Below are 18,835 nucleotides of genomic sequence, written 5' to 3' on the forward strand. Positions count from 1 at the left end.
CAGGCCATTTAGCCACTGGACCCCTGCTAAGGCCCAACATTGCCCACACTTGGCCTCTTGGAAGCAGACCAGGTACCCAGCAGTTTGAAGTGTTTACTCTGGCAGGCCCTGCCACCTATTTAACTGAGATTTCAGTGGCTAGGGCCTAAAAAAAAAAAAAAAAAACTCTATGCTTGGTGGGAGTTTAGACAATTGAGGTAGAGAAGCTGAATGGAGATATGAGGTGCAATTAATTAAATTTAGTCGTTACTAAATTTTGAGTTGTGTGGGGGCACACACTAGTGTTAGGTAGAGTGGGGGGATGACAAATATGGGGACAATAGGGATTGCGACCCCAGGGAAGATCAGTGGGGCATGCCCATGATCCACCCAAGGAGGGGAGGAGAGACCGTGTCCCCCACACCAGGATAAGGAGCGAAATGGACAAGGCAAGGCACCCAGCCCAGATAGCTAGGCAGCAGCAGAGCTGCAATCGCAGTCATGGTTGAGGAAGTGTCCAGTCTGGATAGGTCACATTTTGACTTATAGTAGGTCCAGTGCAGTGTTGTTTGTATGGTAGTTTGCACTCATATGTGAGTACGGGGGTTTCTACTAGTCGCATCATTCACAGTAATGGTTACTTTAGATCATGTGGTGCCCAGTTTCAGGCCCATGATTCCTTTTGTGGTTTGGTTGTCTGATTTCTGTTGGTTCAGTTTATCAATTGTCGTGGTTTGGTCCTAGTTTGTTTCCATAGTTAGGTCCAGTTTTGTTTGCTTCCTTTTGGGGGTATAGGCTGTCAATCACTCCAGTTCAGGAAGTATCTGGTTATTGTCCTACATGGGAGTTTGTCCTGTCCGAAATTTTGAGTCCTACTTGGAGTGTGATCTCATCCAGGTTTACCAGAGTGCACTAGTTGTATTCATCAGAGTCTCTGTCAGTTGGAGGGTGGCAATAGCATTCTCAGGTGTTGGTCCAATGGTTGTAGCAAGCAGAGTGGTGGCATTGTCCCAATTGGTGAGCATCATGTACCACCTAGTATTGCTCGTCACGCAGAGGGACAACATTCTTATGTGTGATGTGACAACACACCTTGACCCCTGCATACTCTGGTTTGCTCCTGGGTGGTCACCTCCAGTATACTGTGCAGTACTTCGGGACTTGCACAGGGAAGAGGCGTATATTCAGGGTTACTAACAGTCCTACCATCAGTGAAGTTGGAAGCATTGGGTTTGGTTTTCTTAGAAAAACAGGCTTCACTGAAATTCATTCTGCTCAACTCATTAGTGTCATCTGAATATCACTTCCATTGCTGTTTTAGACTTCCAAGTAGAAGTCCTAGTTTGTCATACCTGAAAGAATGTCTGTGACAATACTCGGTGACCAAGATCTCCTTGAGAACAGTATCTTTTATTCTGGTATCAAAAGCTCAGTAGCTTCTACATTTACCTTGAATGCTTTCCATTTAGAATTTCCAGTTAGCCTCATCAGTTAGTGGTCCCACTGAATAGAATTTATAAACTGTCTAAGACCACAGTTGTCACTATTATGAAAGCAAAATCCCTTCCTTTTACCTTCAATGGTGGTTGCATCTTTAAGTACCATATTTTCTGGCTTATAAGACGCACCCTAGTTTTGGGCACATATTTTGGGAAATAATAATAATAAAATTAAATACGGTAATATATTTTTCTCAAAGTAATGGTATACGCTTGGGTAAATGTTCAACCAATAATGAAATGTTTGTTTCTGAAAAAAGCTGACAGAAGTAACGTAACAGAAATTCTTACTCACCCTAAGACAAATACGGGTGTAACTTTCTCTTCATAAAAGACGGTTGGAATTGAAAAATCCCGATCCAGTCTAATTAGCCCGCCATACCATAAAAGCACGAGATCATAGAGTAATACCATAAAAGCGCGAGATCATATTATAGAGGAAGCAAACACATGGGAAAATGAAACAAGTTTTTACTTATGTCTGATTGTGAGATTCATATCACACAGATTTCAACAAATTTTACACGAAAAAAAGATTACTGGTATGTGTTGTTGCCATAGATTGTAACCACTGATAATTGTTAAAAATATATTTCAACAGATAAATCTTAAGTAAAATTGGTGTGAATTTCAAAGGGAAGTTTTCAGAACTAAGTTTACCAGCACTGTGTCATCGAAAATGCGTTGCCGGTAGTCTTTGGGCCTAATCTGATATTGACCATATAAGACGCAGGGTGATTTTCCGAGTATTTCTTTGCGAAAAAAAATCGCATCTTATAAGCCGAAAAATACGGTAAATCCCACATCAATACATTGTGATCACTGCCACCTAGTGCTTGTTTTATCTTGTTATTAGTACATGAAGCATTGCTGCTGATAATGAGATCAAGAGTATTGGCTTTGTCATTTGCCTCTCTAACATATTGGTGAGAAAACAGTCCTTCAGTAAATAAACAAAAGCTTTGTTACTGCTTTTGACCCACAGATTCCAGTCAATATCTGGAATGTTGGTTATGTGTCACATTAACCCTTCATGGGTCACTATGTATTTCTCAGATACATACATCATATCTTTCTTTATTTCTGCGAACAAGATGTCACTGCGCACATGTGCTTCTCAGTAACTTCCTACATTGCTTCTTGGAAGCTATTGTTATTGGTTTCATTTTATCAAGCCTTTTGGTTTTGATTCAGACTGCTGTTTGTATCTGTGAGATACAATGCATCCGTCCACGTAAGTGGTGCTGCATTGCTTTTGATGGCCGATATACCCAAGTAATGCAAATGATGCCGAAATTATTCATGCCCTGCTGTTTTCCATTGAAGTGAGTGATGAAAGCATTGATGACAGGACAGAATCCGATGAGGATTACATTGAAACAATAGAAGACAACTCAGAGAGTGTGGACAAGATGCTACATCAGAGGAGGAAAGTTACAACGAAGAGGACGACACTGACAGTTTTTTCAAAGGAAAAGATAAATCAACAAAGCAGAAGGAAGTTGTCAGATCTCAATCTTCTGACAAAATTGCCTGGAGTTATTGGTCAAGCAAGAAATGCCAGCACACCCTCCGAAGCATGGAACATTACTGACAAAATTTTAGATAAAATTGTTGAATACACAAATCAGTATATTCAAACTGTTCAGTCAAAAAGCTTTCATTGGCCTTCTTTATTTAGCTGGAGCATTTCAGAGTAACAATCAGAGATTGGAAGTGTTATAGAGAACTGACGGAAATGCTTTGAAAAATTTCACTTGGAAATGAACCAGAGATGCTTCTAAGTTCCCCATCTGATATATAAGATTCGATGATCAAACAACCAGGGATGAGAGAAGAAAACGTAATCACCTCACCCCCATAAGAGATTTTTTCACTAAATTTGTAAAAAGAACTGCAAGACTGTCTGAGTCAGAATCTAACTATTGATGAGAAATTGGAGGCCTTCAGAGGAAAATGCAGTTTCAAACAATATATACCTTCAAAGCCCAACAAATATGGACTCAGAATATATATGCCTTAATAGATGCTAGCAGCGCCTCTGTAGCCAGGTGGGCAGGAGCAGCAGTGCGTAGCACACGCTTTTTGATTAGACCGGGATTCGAGCCCATGACCACCAAATACGGAGGATGTGGAAAGGTCAGGGAATGACCACCACATATCCCTGGAGCAATATGGCCTTAGTTGCTAATGCTCCTAAAAACCAAATAACAACAACAAAAGATGCTAGGGTGCTGTACTCTGATAATCTTGAAATATACACAGGGAAGCAACCCGAAGGTCTGTACCAAATCAGCAATAGACCAGCTGATGTTGTCAAAAGACTGGCAGAACCTATCCATGGGACTGGATGGAACATTACGGCAGATAATTGGTTTACGGATGTCAATTTAGTTTTGGAACTCAGAAAAAGGAAACTCTTATGTTGAAACGATAAAAAAGAACAAACTGCAACACCCAGTCGAATTTGTGTCAGTCAAGAGCTGACCTGAAAAATTGAATTTATTTGGATTCAGGGGCAACAATTGTTTCCTGTGTACCAAAGAAATCAAAGAATGTCATCTTGATTTCCTCCTTGCATTTTGATGATGCCATTGACCGTGAAACAGGTGAACAGCAGTCTGCAGATTTTGCCACCATGGACTGGCCTTCTCGTTCACCAGACGTGAATCCTGTGGAGCATCTTTGGGATGCTGCAGAAAAGTCTGTTTGAGCTTTGGATCCCCCACCCAAGAATGCGACGGAATTGTAGACGAGGTGCAGCAAGCTTGGATTGAAATACCTGTGGAATGCTTTCGTGAACTAGTGGACTCGCCATGTGACTGCCCTCATCCGGGTGAAAAGTGGGCCTTCCCGTTATTAGATAGGTATCCCGTGATTTCTGTCCATTCAATGTACTATAGGCGTCTGTATCATCTGATAATTTATATGCATCCCATACACTTTTCTTCTCTGCCATGTGTCTCTGTAGTTCATCTGACTCCATTTGGGAAGTCAGATGAACAGTATTTCTTTGTATGAAAAGCCTTGTAGGTTCCAGGATTAATTCCTCGAATGCTTTCCCATTTAGCATTTGCTGTTAGTAACATCATCAGCTGTTTCCACTGCACACAATATAAAAACTGCCTGAGACATTCTTACAAAAGCAAAAGAATGACTACATAAATTCTTATGCAGTCATTCTTACAAAAGCCTTTCCCTTTACTGTTGACAGTAATGTCAACAGTAAAGTTGTCACTGCCACCCAGTGGGTCTTTTACCTGCAGATTCTTAATGCAAGAAGAATCACTGCTGATAATCAGATCAAGAGTATTGCTTCCTCTTGTTGCCTCTCTAACATGCTGCTGCTGCTGTAGAAAACAGTCATCCAAGAAATCCACAAAAGTGTTGCTAGTGTACAATGAGTGACCAACACAAAATCCAGTCAACATCTGGTGAGTTAAATCCCCCATTATGATACATTCTGATTTGCTGGCTCACTCTATATCCTTGTATAGCTATTTGGTATACTCATCACGGTCATTAGGCCTGTAACACACTCCTACTCTCGATTCTGTTCTTCCAGTGCTTACATCACACAAAACTGACTTAAAATTGCACTTGCTGCTCAAGTTAACTGGGTGCACTGCCTTAGATTTAATATTCTTCTTAACCAAGAGCATAACTTCTGCTGTACTTCCCATATTCAAATTTGGCATCACTTATGTCTGAGTGGTGCCACGTCTCTGCTATTCATACAATGTTCCTAGCATGAATGTACATGCAAGTATATATACATACATGTGTCCATATTGTTAGTTACCTTAACACTGCCCATGTATTCATTTGTTCTATGATGATCCACAGCAGGGCCTGAAATCCCAGACACCTTGCTTTCCAGACCTCTGCATGTACCAATAGTAGCAATGCAAGAATCACTTTCACCTCTACCTGCAGATTTCTCCATGGAGGTTGCTCATCTTTGGACCCTTTCAAGAAACTTTTTTTTTTTTTTTTTATGCAGTATGATTATGATTTCCCTACTGATAAAATAGCAATAGTATTCACCGTATAGTGAAAACAATTCATAGGCTTTTGCTGCCCTGTTAAAAAAAAAAAAAAAAAAACAAGTAATTAGTATGATAACATTAGTATGATACCATGAGCCTTCAATGTAAATACATTGAAGGCTCATTATTAATCTTCAGGATTCAGGAAAGAGAAATCGGGAATTTCTGAAATCGTAAATTATTCTGTATTTTTCATACCATTTTATTTATGTGATTTTAAATAATAATGAGTGACCATAATAATAAACAGTGAATCATTTTTCTGTGATAGGTTTATACTAAAAGCTTCAGAGGTTTTCTGTAAAAAAAAAAAAAAAAAAAATGCATGGTTTATTATTATTATGAACCAATATATTTGTGACAAGATTATATATTTCAATAACATATAAAAGTGATCTATACAACAAATATTGAATATTTAAATGTTATCATTCTTAAAATAAAATTTTAAAACGTATAAAGCATTGATTACCCTATCCGATAGTCTTGATCTTTGTTTAGTGACGAATATTCCAAGACGTAGAAAGATTTCTTTCATTTTGCGTTGACGTTGGTCGAATTGTTAAGAGTTGCATCCAAAAGCAGTTAAGGTACACGTTGCTTCCTATAAGCTGATTTCCTTTTTTAACAATGAAACCATTTTGCCCGCTTGCCCTGATTTTGGTTTTCCTGTTGAAATCAATATTGCTTTTGCTAATTCAGATTTAAGATCAGTTTCTGATTTCATGTCGGAGTATTCCACAACAACATTCACATCTTCTTGTCTTTGCATTTCTTCTGTTAAAGCACATTTTCCTTTAAAAAGTCTTTCCATTTATGATTTTGCCAATCGAGCTATTTCATTCTTGTTTGCCAAAGCAAAAATGTCGTCCTTTTTCTCCTCGTATAAACAACTAACATTGCTTGCTTAAATATTTAATGAGGGATACTAGATCTTTATTCCTGCGTTTAAGCACTTAATTTCTAATTTCTTTTAAAAGCATACTGCTCAAAGCAGAATTCTGTTTTTCCAAACTACTAAAAAGAAACTTTAAAATTCCTTCACTTGTTAGAAGATTTGCATCATGATTACTTAATGCCTCAGCTGCTAATTGTGAACAGGTTTAAAGCAATTTAACATATCTCTTGCAATTTCATAATATTCCTCTTTCCATAAGTGACCGAGCTTCAGGTGTCATAAAACAATTTTTATCGGGTTTAGGATCTTTAAAAATCTTTTGATCATTCTTTCTAGTGTGTTCTAGTGCATTTTACAGTCCAAAATGACTTGTAGTTCCATTTTTTCCCTCTTGATTATTTCCTGCTGCATTGGATAGGGAAAAAAATCTTGGATGACATCAAGACTATTAACGATGCATCGGATAAAGTTGTATCCCCAGTTTACTACTGGTGATTTTGAACAATTTGAAAATCATGCTGAGGAGGCTACTACAAATGTTGTAGACGTGGCAAGGCAGTTAGAACTTTGAAGTGAAGCCTGAAGACGTTACTGAACTGCTTCGATCACATTCACTGCCCCTAAATGAAGATCTAGAACTTGAAGAGGATTCTCATCCTGAGGATATATCAAATCCCATTCCTAAAGAACTAACTTGCAAGAGCTGAAAGGGCAGATCCCAATTTTGAAAGAAGTTCCAAAGTAAATCCTGGTATTTTAGATCAAAATGCCTGTTATAGAGAAATCGACAGAGAAAAGAAAAAAAGAGCCACGATTCAAACTTCATTGGATTCCTACTTTCATATAAGACCAGCATCCTCTCAAATCTTAGATCAGCCTTCAACATCAACTGTGAAATTCCTTCTCGAGCATCAAGACTGAAAAAAGTCCATCCAAATCACCTGCAAGGAAGCGTTCAGCTGTAGATGATGCAGAATTTGTGCCATTCACTTAAGATTTGCTTCAATAAATTTATACTGTACACCTAGTAGGGTGTGTGCAGACAAAGTGAATGTATTGAGGTCATGCCGAAGCAGGGTTTTTGTCATTTATTTTGTCAAAATAGAGGTTTTAAAATGATCAATCCCCTCTAATCGTATCTGCAACCTCCTATTTTTAATATTTTCCTATCTTTTACTCTTACTAATTTTTCATCCCAGTAATGCTGCCAAACATAGTGTTTACATTTTGTTTGAAGGTCACAAGCCTTTATGTAAATGGAGTGTGGAGAGACTTTCTTTCACAATTTTGTAAGTTGTTGCATTAATAATTAATTGCAGCGTAACAGTAAGTGCTATGCTTAATTTATGCAAGTTTTGAGCATTACATGCATCTGCAAATGAAAAAAGGTGGTGATCCACTTTATGACAAAGGCCCAGAACCTAACCTGTTGTAACTGCGGGTTGTGCCTGTATATATCTGTATAATGAAGCGTAACATTGAATGGTTCAGGATATAATGTGGACAAAAACACAGTATACAATGGTTTTATTGAAGAGGCTACTTAGGAAAGTAGCTCTTGCTGTTTTTAATACTAGATTATTAAAACACACTAACTTGAACCCATCAGGCTATAATTAATGCCATTGCGAGAAACATTTCATGTCATCTTGTTTCTTTCAGCTAAAACCAAATTCTGTATATTGAAAATTTTGATTTCCAAAAGTTGGCAGGTGTGCATTAGCCATCACAGGTAAATTTTGATATCCTCCTATTTTCCTTTCCCACTGTAGGTCTCTTTGTAGTATTTTACTTATTTTTTTTTTTATTATTATTGTTGTTGATTTTTCTAGGAGGTAGAGAAATTGCGGCAAGAAAAAATGGAAATCGACCAACAGCTTCGAAGTCAGATGGGCTCTTTACCAAGTTTACCGATATCAAGACGTGGTCCAGAGCGAAATTACAACTCCGACGTTGAAAATATTCGTGGACGGGGACATGGTGGACCACCACGAGGAAGAGGAAGGGGTGGAGGTCCAGGACTGGGTCCAGGTCGAAGATGGGGACCTGGTGGAGATTCACGTTATGCCAATAATACTGGTACTCATCCTGCTGCTCTCAATGACTACATGGGAAACACAAACAAAAGGGGAGGATATAATTCAAGTGCATCTCAAAGAACAAATTCTGCAGGGTTTCCAAGGGGAAGAGATAGAGGTGGGGGAAGAGGGGCTATGAACAGAAACTAAAATATCAGAACCATATAAATCCACCAAAGTTTTGACCTAAGGCCTTTGAAATGGCTAACCGCCATTCAGCTAACTATAAGCTGTGGTGGTCTCAAAACTGGAACATGTCCTAAATGTTTACAAGTGAAAGGTTGTGTTGTGATTGTCCTTAGCCCTCACATTTTGTTCTTTCTCTGTCTCTCTCTCTCTTTCTCTCTCATTTTTGAAATGCACCAGTCAAAAATGATTAGAATTTTTAAAAGATCTTTTGTATTGCAGTCTCCTTGTAGCGTTGACACCTAAAGCCATAGCTTCTGTCTGAAATAAGGTGATATAATTTTAGAACGTGAAAATTGTAGCTGTGTGTTGTTTAGCAGAAATAATTTAGCTTACTGCATAATTGATTTAATTTTGCAAGCAATACTTATTATTGTCAAGTATTGCAAAAATATTCATGTTAAATTACCTTAACATGAAATAAGGGCAGATTTAAATGGAAAATATCCCCTCCCCCACTCTTTGTTATTTTTTCTTTTATGCTTTAATACCTTTTGTGTAACTGGTGGCACTTGAGGCCTGCTGAAACTTGACATGATCAGTGGCTAGAGCATATTCCACTCGTGGATGCTTGTGCTCTGATGAATTAAAACCTTGGATGAACCAAGGTATGCCATTTCCCACAGAGGATCCATTTGCAGAAATTAAGTTGTTCAAGTCTTCCAGATCAGTTCATTGGCTCCTCTAATATCTATACCATTCCCATTTGAGACTAGATTAAAATGATTTGCTTGATATTTTGATTTGTAAATAATATTAGTGATATGTATACATTTGCTAGAAATTTGCTTAATTTTTTTTTTTTTAAATATAAATAATTACACGTATTCATTCTAATGTAATAACCTTAAAATAGTATATTCAAGATTTGTTACCAGACTGTGATTTGTTCATAAATGTAAATTCTTTATCTTGGATATTTTTTTGAAAATTATAAATCAGAATTAATAGATAAAAGATGTATCCTACATAGAACCTGTTATCTGCTTATATACACTCAGTATTTTGAAATGTATATAGAAAGCAGGTTGAAGCTGACCCACTTATGACAAACTCAGTATTGACATATAGTGTCAAGAATACCTGCTTAACAGTTGTCCATTTTTACATATGCATGCTTATTATAAATTACTGTTAAAATTAGTTCCAGAAAGGTTTTATATATATATATATATGTATAAATATATATATATATATATATATAGCAAAGGTTGACATTCCTAATGTTATTAAATAAGAAATTTTCTTTCCTCCTCCCATAACCTTTCACTGTTGTGCAGTTATTTTGCTTAGTTCAAATTTGCTGTGAAGAAAATACCTGACATATACATCTTTTTCTAAATGCTCTGTACAAGTTTGTGAGCATATCTTTGCTTATATGTATTGAGAGCCTAACCATCAGGCTTGTTAAGAGCACTGTTGACTGATAAGAAATTATTATTGAGCCTCTGTAGAATTGGTGGTGAATTTCAAGGACTTCACTGACTTTCATGGATTATATTCCTGACCTGGACTGCAAGTAATGGACTGATTCCAGCCTTATTGTAGTAACTAACTCTCTCTACTGGAAATGACATAATTCCAGGATATGTCCCACTCTGCCTGCACAGGTTTTCTGTGTATATACCAATGGTTAATTCAACTGTGAACAACATACTTAGCTTAAGAACACATAGTTTAATGTATTTTCTTCACATTTAATCATTTTACAAATGTTATTTTTGCTGAAGAATTCTCTCAAAGAAGAAAGAAAGCTATTTTTATGAAAGCTATGTTCTCCAGTTTTATTGGCTTATTCCAAATCCAGAAATCAGGAAACATTTTACTGAATAGAGGGAAACATTTCTGGCTATTTCACATAATTTTTAATATATACAATATTTTGAAAGTTTTATATATGTGTTGGTAATGTGTTCTTTTTAAATGTTGCATATATGCAAATACATCTAGATATAGCTTGTTTTTCTCATTGACATTCCAAGGCATGAGTGCAAGACATATTCTTGAATTGACTTCTAGATGTGATTGATTTGTATTCCCAAAAAAGTGTCATCCCTTAATGGAAGGAAAAAAAAAAGAAAAAAAAAAGCCATTTGAAGCAAGCAAAAAAGGTGCTGTTTTTCTTACTGCTTGCTAAGCAGAAATGAAAGGGTCATGTGACCATGTTAGCCACCTCATGTATATTATATAATCACCTGATCTTGTCATTTTTATAGTCCAATAATGGTCACTGTTATTTTCATTTTTTTACACTGAGAGGTAACATCCCTCTGTTGTAATAAAGATGATGACATGTTTCAAACTGTGTCTGGTTCTTGTTATTAAATGGCTCTTCATGCCCAATCCCTCTGGTCACATCCTTTCATCCCTGCTCTAAAATTCCAGATTTGGTTCTTATGGCCTAATTGTTTTATGGCAGTAAATTGATATATTGAATTGTTTATCTTTTTCTGTTTGGGATGACTAACAGTCCAATAAAAACTAGTGAATTTTTGACAAAAGGGCTGAAAGGATCACTTGAAAGTTGGCAGAAGGGTTGGGCATTGAAATATTTTCAAAACATATTAAAAGGCTAATTTGACCTAACTAACATACACTAGCTTCAGTTTATAAATGTGTGTAAATTTTTTAAAAGCCATAGAAGAATGCTTATCCCTTTTTTTCTTGGCCTCACTGTTTAAGAAGACAAAAGGTGAGTGTCCTTTCAGCCCTGCTGTTTCTTTTTCCATAGTATTTAAAGCATTTTCAGACCCATTGTTTTTGCTTTATTATGTATATATATATATATATATATAAAATTTATATATTGGGCAGTACCATTGCCCATGATTACTGTTTTTATCTCAGTGGAGAAAAAGCAGTTAATGTTTCTTAAAATACCATAAAATTGCAATTTAAATATGCTGCTTTCATGTGTGTATATATATATATATATATATATGAAAGCAGCATACTGTGGGCGTGCACACTCAAGTTTATCCAAAACAAACTTGTGAGTTTGTGTGATATAAAACTAGTATTACATGAAACTCTTATCTAAATGAAATAATTGTACACTTACCCACATTATTGTAGGCAGTGACTAATTCCACATGCAGATTATATTTCTGTAAGCAGGAATATATCTAATCAGTAAAATGGTTCTTTCTCTGTGTGAATGGAAATATGAAATACAATGCAAAAGGATGGGGGGGTTCCCCCCATCCTTTTGTGCCGATTTCATTCTATACATTTCATGTTTTCATCAATACTGTTTCTTCTTTGCAGCCAAATGTCTGCTCATTGGCAAACATGTAGAATAGCAGCAAATAGCTCCTGAATCTACTTAATTTATTTATAGCTTAGCTTTTAGTTAAAATCATAAGACTACCTCATACTGCTGTTTCACCGTATCAGATACAATCCATAATCTACATGTGGAATAAATTGGCTCCAACTTGTAAAGCTGCTCTTATGGCTGCTTAGACAAATTACAGCTAAATTTTGCTGTTGTGTGTACAATTTATCAATAATTTTTCTCACTGCATGAATTTTAGCCTTCTTCGTAAAACAAAGATCAATGTTCAAAACAAAAATCATCACTTTAAGATAATTTTGTATCTTGAAATGATGATCTTTGTCATGAAGAAGACTATAAAGATTTCTTCCATGTGCTTCCTGAATACATTCCTACATTATTAACATTCTTGTGTTTTTGATCACATAATATATTCTATGTAAAATTTGATTCCCTTGCTATTCCTTTAATTTCCTTTTCTAATTTTTAATGTTGCTTCTGAATCAGTCATGCCATACTATAACTTTTTTCCTCCAATCTTTTTTAAAATAAGAGATTTTAAATGAGTGCTGCAAGAATAATTTTTAATGAAACTAGGTCAAAGGATGAGAATTAGTATTCCTGTTCTCTGACTTTACAATGTTAGAATGTTTTGTCCATCAAAAATTTTTTTGCGTTATGTGAGGGGCATTCAGAATTTTAATTACTAACTAAGGTACTTCCCATAGTTATATTTCAATGATTCATGATTTATCATGTTCCTACATATCTCAACTTGAATCATACTAATCTTGATCCCACTATGTTTTTAGGGCCAAAGGCCATTTGATGGATATGTATGGCAACAATGCACCTTCAGAGTACCAGGTGAAATTCTGGTCAGAACAATTCGAGTGGGGTAGAGAGTCCATCGAAGATGATCCACATCCAGGAAGGCCTGCGATGGTGACCACCCCAGAAATGTGCCAGGCTGTGGAAACCCTTGTGCTTAATGACACGTTTAAAGGTGTCCCAAATCTCTAGAGAATGTGACATATTTTAGGGAGCAGTTATAACTATCCTCTGTGAACATTTGGGAATAACTAAGGTTGGTGCAAGGTGGGTCCCCAGATTTCTGACCCCCCCTTGTGCAAAAGCAGTTTAGAGTTATGGTATTGTGAGGAGAATTTAGAGCTTTATGGAAGGGATCCTGAAACTTTCATCTCCAGAACTGCTACAGGTGATTAAACAAAGGTTGATCACTGGGATCCTGAGACTAAGCAAGAATCAATGCAATGGAAGCAAGTTCTCCCCCCACCCAAAAAATTTCAGACACAACTTTCGGCTGGCAAGATTATGGCCACCGTTTTTTTGGGATGCTGAGGGTATTTTGTACATTCGCTACTTGGAATGTACAAAATGTAAGCGATGTCATAAAGGAAAAATGCCTTGGAAAACTTTCCAGAAGTATGCTGCTGCTTTGAGAGACTGTGACTTTACAGAACTTACCCATCCACCTTACAGTCTGGATCTGTCCTCAAGTGACTATTTCCTGTTTTGACTCTTCACTAAAAATGTTTGTGACATTGCTTTGCTGATGATAATAAACTGAAATCTTCTCTTTCTGCATTCTTTGATGTGCAGGACAAAATTTTATTTGGCATGTATTTCCTCATTGCCAACAAAATGGAACACATATATTGAAGTTCAGGGGAGTTAATTTGGGTGAGAAAAAAAATTGCCTCTTATTTCATTTCCTTCATAGGTATGTAGATAATTTATTGAATGCCCCTTGTATATGTAGCATTTCTAAGATTGGTGTCAACATCAGTGCATTTTGCCTAAATGCTTTATGTTTTTTTCAGTTTGGTACTTTTTTTTTTTAACGATTGAGATTTCTAATGTCTATATGGTAAGAAATGTAGATTAGGCAACTGTTGAGTGATTTTTCCATTGTATGCACAATAATATAGCAACTAATTCAGTTCAGAGGCACCAGAGAAGCAGAATGGTAATATTTAATTTGTTACTGATGACACCAGTATTTGATAGGAATGCTAATCCTTGCATAAAAATGTTCACAATGAGTAGTTCATAAAAAAACATACTTGGACCAAAGTAACTATTTTATTAGTGAAATCTCTGTATAATTTGGAAATAATGCCACTGAACCACTCTTTCATTATCTGGTTAATACAGAGTTATTTTATTTATTATTAAGTCCGTTTGACCTAATTCCTAATTACAAAGGGGACATTTCAGGATCCTTGCTGGGTCACATCATCAGACCATACAGGGCTGTGAACAGCTCCTCACCCACCACCTTGGCTTGTCTAAGAATTCTTTGATTATGGGATCTGGTGAAGGTCCTGAAACAGTACCTTTGTAATGAATTTAAGAATTAGATCAATTTGTGGGAATGACTGCTGTATTGGGTACATTGTTATATTAGGGACAATTTATTGCAATGGATAAAGGGATTGTTGAGTGGCAGAATGCAGATTAATTATAAATGGCCACTGCTCTTCAATGGCTGATATTAGCGGAGTCCTACAGGTTGCAATTTTGGGCCTCTTATTGTTTTCAGTATTAACAATGTTGACTAAGGCATGTCAAGTTTAATCTAAAGTTGCCAGTAATATGATGGGCGGAGTGGTTAATGGCGGTAATCAGGGTATGCCACTCAACGAGATCAGACCTGGATAAATTAGAGGAGACTGAGGTGTGATGTTGCATTGCTTTTGGGTAGCAGAATTCCTAGAATAGCAATATGTAAGGTAATTTTTCATTCAGACATTGAGTTCTCTGAGCAGTGCAGACAGTCTTTTGGGATAGCTCATTTGGGGGGGGGGGTATTTCAATGATACACAGCAATTTTCCTATCAGGGACAAATAAAAAATTGATTATATTGTATAAGGTACTGCATCCTGTAGTGCATACAAGTTTGGATACCTTGTAGTTGCCACTTACCTTATCAGGAACTTGAGTTCTGTAAAATGCAGTATCTAGAAACTGGGTGGATCAGACCTGCCTGATTTAGTTGTTTAAAATTGGGGATTCCCAATGAGGTTAGTTGTCTTGAAAGAGGGTCGAATGTGGGGGTAGACAGGCAAATTATATAATAATAAATGTAAAGATTATAATAATATGTGGTTTAAAAATATAACTATGAATGTTGGCCTTTTGTTAATATTCAATTTTAGCAATTTGTTATGCGAATTTTGCTGCTAGGGGAAAGAACCATAATCCAGTGAATGGCCATTTATGTTGCACTCATAGTATTATATTTCCAATTATATCATATTAATATTTTGATAACAGCTTTTAAGAAGATTCTTATAGTATGTCGCTCCCAGAAAAGAAGTACCATATATATTTGCAAAATTACGTAACATGGGGATTTATTTCTTTGCCTGGCAAAGAATCAATACTAATATGTCCTTTATGTGAGGAAACCTTTTGAAATGATGCTATGAAAAACCACCTAGAAAGGATGCATCCTGGTGCAAATGACGAGGATTTTGAATATTTGAAATTTAGCATTAGCGTTAGTAGAGGCATATGATGCAAGAAAGCAAGCTTATGCAGCATCAGCAAAAAAAAACTTTCACTTTACCCCTCTGTTCGTTCGAAATACCTGTCCAGGCTGAGCCTTAAATTTATTTAGGCCATCAACTTCCACAACAAGGGATGGACATCTGTTCCACCAACCAACTACCCGCTGGCTAAGGGCAAATTTCTGCACATCTATCCTACATCTGTCTTTCCTCAATTTGAATTTATGCCCTCTCAGGTGATTATTCTCAACAAGAGAAAGAATCCCATCAGCATTGAGCATGCTCAAACTATTCAAGGCTTTATACACCTCTATCAGATCCCCTCGCCAGTGCCTAGTCTCCAGACACTGTAATTTGCAAACCTTAAGCCTTTCTTCGTACGAGCAATCCTTTGTTCCATTCACTAATCTTGTTGCCCTTCTCTGTACTCGTTCCAGCAGCTCTACATCCTTCTTGAAATGAGGCCTCCAGACCTGTATACGGTACTCAAGGTGTGGCCTGACTATTGCCTTATACAAGAGAATAATCACCTCCTTATACCTGCTAGAAAAATTCCTGTATAATTGACAAGACACCATGAGCTACTCTTGCAGCCCGTCTGCACTGCTCAGAGAACTTCATATCTGCCTGCATAATTACCCCCAGGTCCCTTTCATTCTCTACCACTGTCAGTGTAGTACCACAGAGTTGATACGTTGCTCTGGGGTTGCTGTTTCCCATATGTAGTACTTTACATTTGTCAATGTTAAACTTCATTTGCCACCTCTCCAGATCCTGTTGCAGCATCATAGCATCAGTTGTGTCCTTAACAACCTTGCCAACCATTGTATCGTCTACAAACTTGGACATTAAGCTTGATATACCGTAATCAATATTATTTATAAATACAGAAAACAATAATGGACCCAACATTGAACCCTGACGGACTCCACTAATAACATTAGTCCACGATGAGCAGTGTCCATTGATTACCACTGTGTCTTCTCCCCCTCAACCACCCCTTTATCCATAGCAGCAATTTGCCTCCAATGCCACACTGCTCCAATTTGTGCAGCAGTCTTCCATGTGTAACAGTATCAAAAGCCTTTCTAAGATCCAGGTATATAATTTCAAAGTTGTTCCCTGCATCCAGCTCTTTTGTGACTGCGTCATAGTATCCAGTCAAATTGGTCAGGCAAGACTTCCCCTTAACAAAACCATGCTGTGTCTGAGCTATAACTGAAGTATTGTCTAGATGATCCTGCAGTGTTTTTTTTAACTAGTGCCTCCATTAATTTTCCTGGAACAGAAGTTAAACTCACAGGTCTATAATTACTTGTGTCAGCCTTTGTGAATTGGAGTCACATTTGCACATCTCCAGTCTATGAATGCCTCCCCTGAGTCCAAGGAAGCTCTCATAATTATGGCTAAGGATTTGCTTACTTCCTTTGCTGCCTCCTTTAATATAACTGGATAGATCCCATCCACCCCACTTGCCTTTCTAGTGTTTATCTTCAACAATTTCTCCTCCACTTTACTCTCAGTTATTACAAGATTCTCTAGCTTACTGCCAGAGTTGAATACACCGCATTCCCCTCACTGAATAACTCCTCATGTGTGAATGTCGATGCAAAATATTCATTTAGTTTGTTAGCTACCTCAGCAGGATCATCAACAGTTGAACCATCGATATCAAGTGGACCAATCTCTTTAATGATAAATTTATAAAAAAATTTTACAACGGGTTTAAAATCTTTTTTGAAACCTTAATGCTGAAATAGTGTTGGAAGTCTTATAATATAACAGTCTTAATTGCAAAAGCAGGATATCGATAGACAGTTGGGGAGCAATTGATACTGCCGGCCGTCATTGTGAGAAATTATAACCTCTGTTGTGAAAATAGATCTGGATCAAGTACTAAAAAGGATTCTGCTAAGTAACAATACAGTTCAACTTCATATTGATGAAATCACTAAAGATATCCAAAAAAAACTTTTTTTCTGAATTGCAGACAACTAAATTTGCTACAACTGGATGAGGGAACATTTTGAACTTAAGTATCCCTGTGGCTTATGTACATTATTACAGCCAAAGACAAAAGGGAATAACAAGAATTTTTTTTTGTTTTGAAAAATTCTTACAGGTAAACAATATCCCTGTTTCTAATATTGTAGCAGCTGCTTCTGATCGAACAGCAATGGTTGGCAAATATAGAGGATTTTTAGCAATAAATGAAACAGGCCAAATTATCATTAATTATGTGATCATAATGATAAAATTTATAACCAGCTGCTTTTACTTATAGAGTTATGTTAGTTTAGTTATCAAAAGAAAATTATTTACAGCATTTGATTAAATTTTTTGATTCTGTAATAGAATTTCTTCTTGAAATAACAAAACCATTAGCAACAAAAATTGAATCAGTAAAACATGTATTTACTTGGGTGATATATATATATATATATGGAGTTTAATAATGATATTCAAACAAGACTACAAGGCAGAGAAACAAATATAATTCAAGTTTGGACAATTATTCTTAATTTCCCTTGCGATTCAATTCAAAATGGATATAAATAGGTCCAGAATGGATCTATTTATTTACTACTTTGCTAACTTGTCTTACCTGTCCAATTATGGAAGAAGGTACAATGATTTGCTATTATGTTTCACTTAAAGAAACTGAAACAAGACTTTTAATATTCGATTTCAAGGTCTTCTTAATATGATTGTACCAAAATGGATCCTAGTACTGTTTGTGTGATGTCTGAAGTTGAATTTATTTTACAAGAAGCGATAATTGAAATGATAAAAGATTTGGAGGCCAAATCTGTATTCCAAATTAAAAGGTATGCCTCCTATTGGAATAATGAAGATACACAAAATAAATATCCAAAATTATAAATTATGGCAGAACTGCTTTTGTTAACTTTCCCCAGTTCTTATTTAGTGGAATCTGAATTCACCCATATTAATAGTTTACTAACAAAAACAAGAACAGGCTGAACATATCAGAACATCAAGACAAGGATGAAATTAAGTAATTTTAATTAACCCAGCTGCTTCACAGCTTATTGCAAACCATCAACCACAACTGTCTCATTTACAATTAAAATGGATATGTAACGGGCTCTGTTTTTTGAAAAACTAAAATGGCAGTAATAAACCAAATAATTTGTACTGCATTGTTTATTACTAAAGTAATTGGTATGTAATTTTGAACTGATTGTTAGTTGCCTATGTACAGGGGTGACTCCAAAAGTTTTTGCAATCATATAATTGTGTTAAAGTTACATACTTCAAATTTTTACAGTTTCTCAACGTATTCACCCTTAGCATCTATACAAGTGTTT

The 18,835-nt window shown here is 36.3% G+C and overlaps 1 protein-coding gene across 1 annotated transcript in view; it reads left to right on the top strand.

The window, feature by feature from the left end:
- Nucleotides 1-18,835, top strand: part of LOC150092017 (RNA-binding protein FXR1-like) — a 308,330-nt gene that overhangs the window by 250,600 nt on the left and 38,895 nt on the right. The window contains exon 13 of the mRNA XM_090377720.1: nt 8,258-8,504. Within this exon, the coding sequence (XP_090233846.1) occupies nt 8,258-8,504 (247 nt within the window). The remainder of the gene's footprint in view (nt 1-8,257; nt 8,505-18,835) is intronic.

The sequence above is a fragment of the Mastigoproctus giganteus genome, chromosome 1 (genome assembly GCF_048544385.1).
Source record: "Mastigoproctus giganteus isolate SK-2022 chromosome 1, ASM4854438v1, whole genome shotgun sequence".
In the NCBI taxonomy this organism is placed as follows: domain Eukaryota; kingdom Metazoa; phylum Arthropoda; class Arachnida; order Uropygi; family Thelyphonidae; genus Mastigoproctus; species Mastigoproctus giganteus.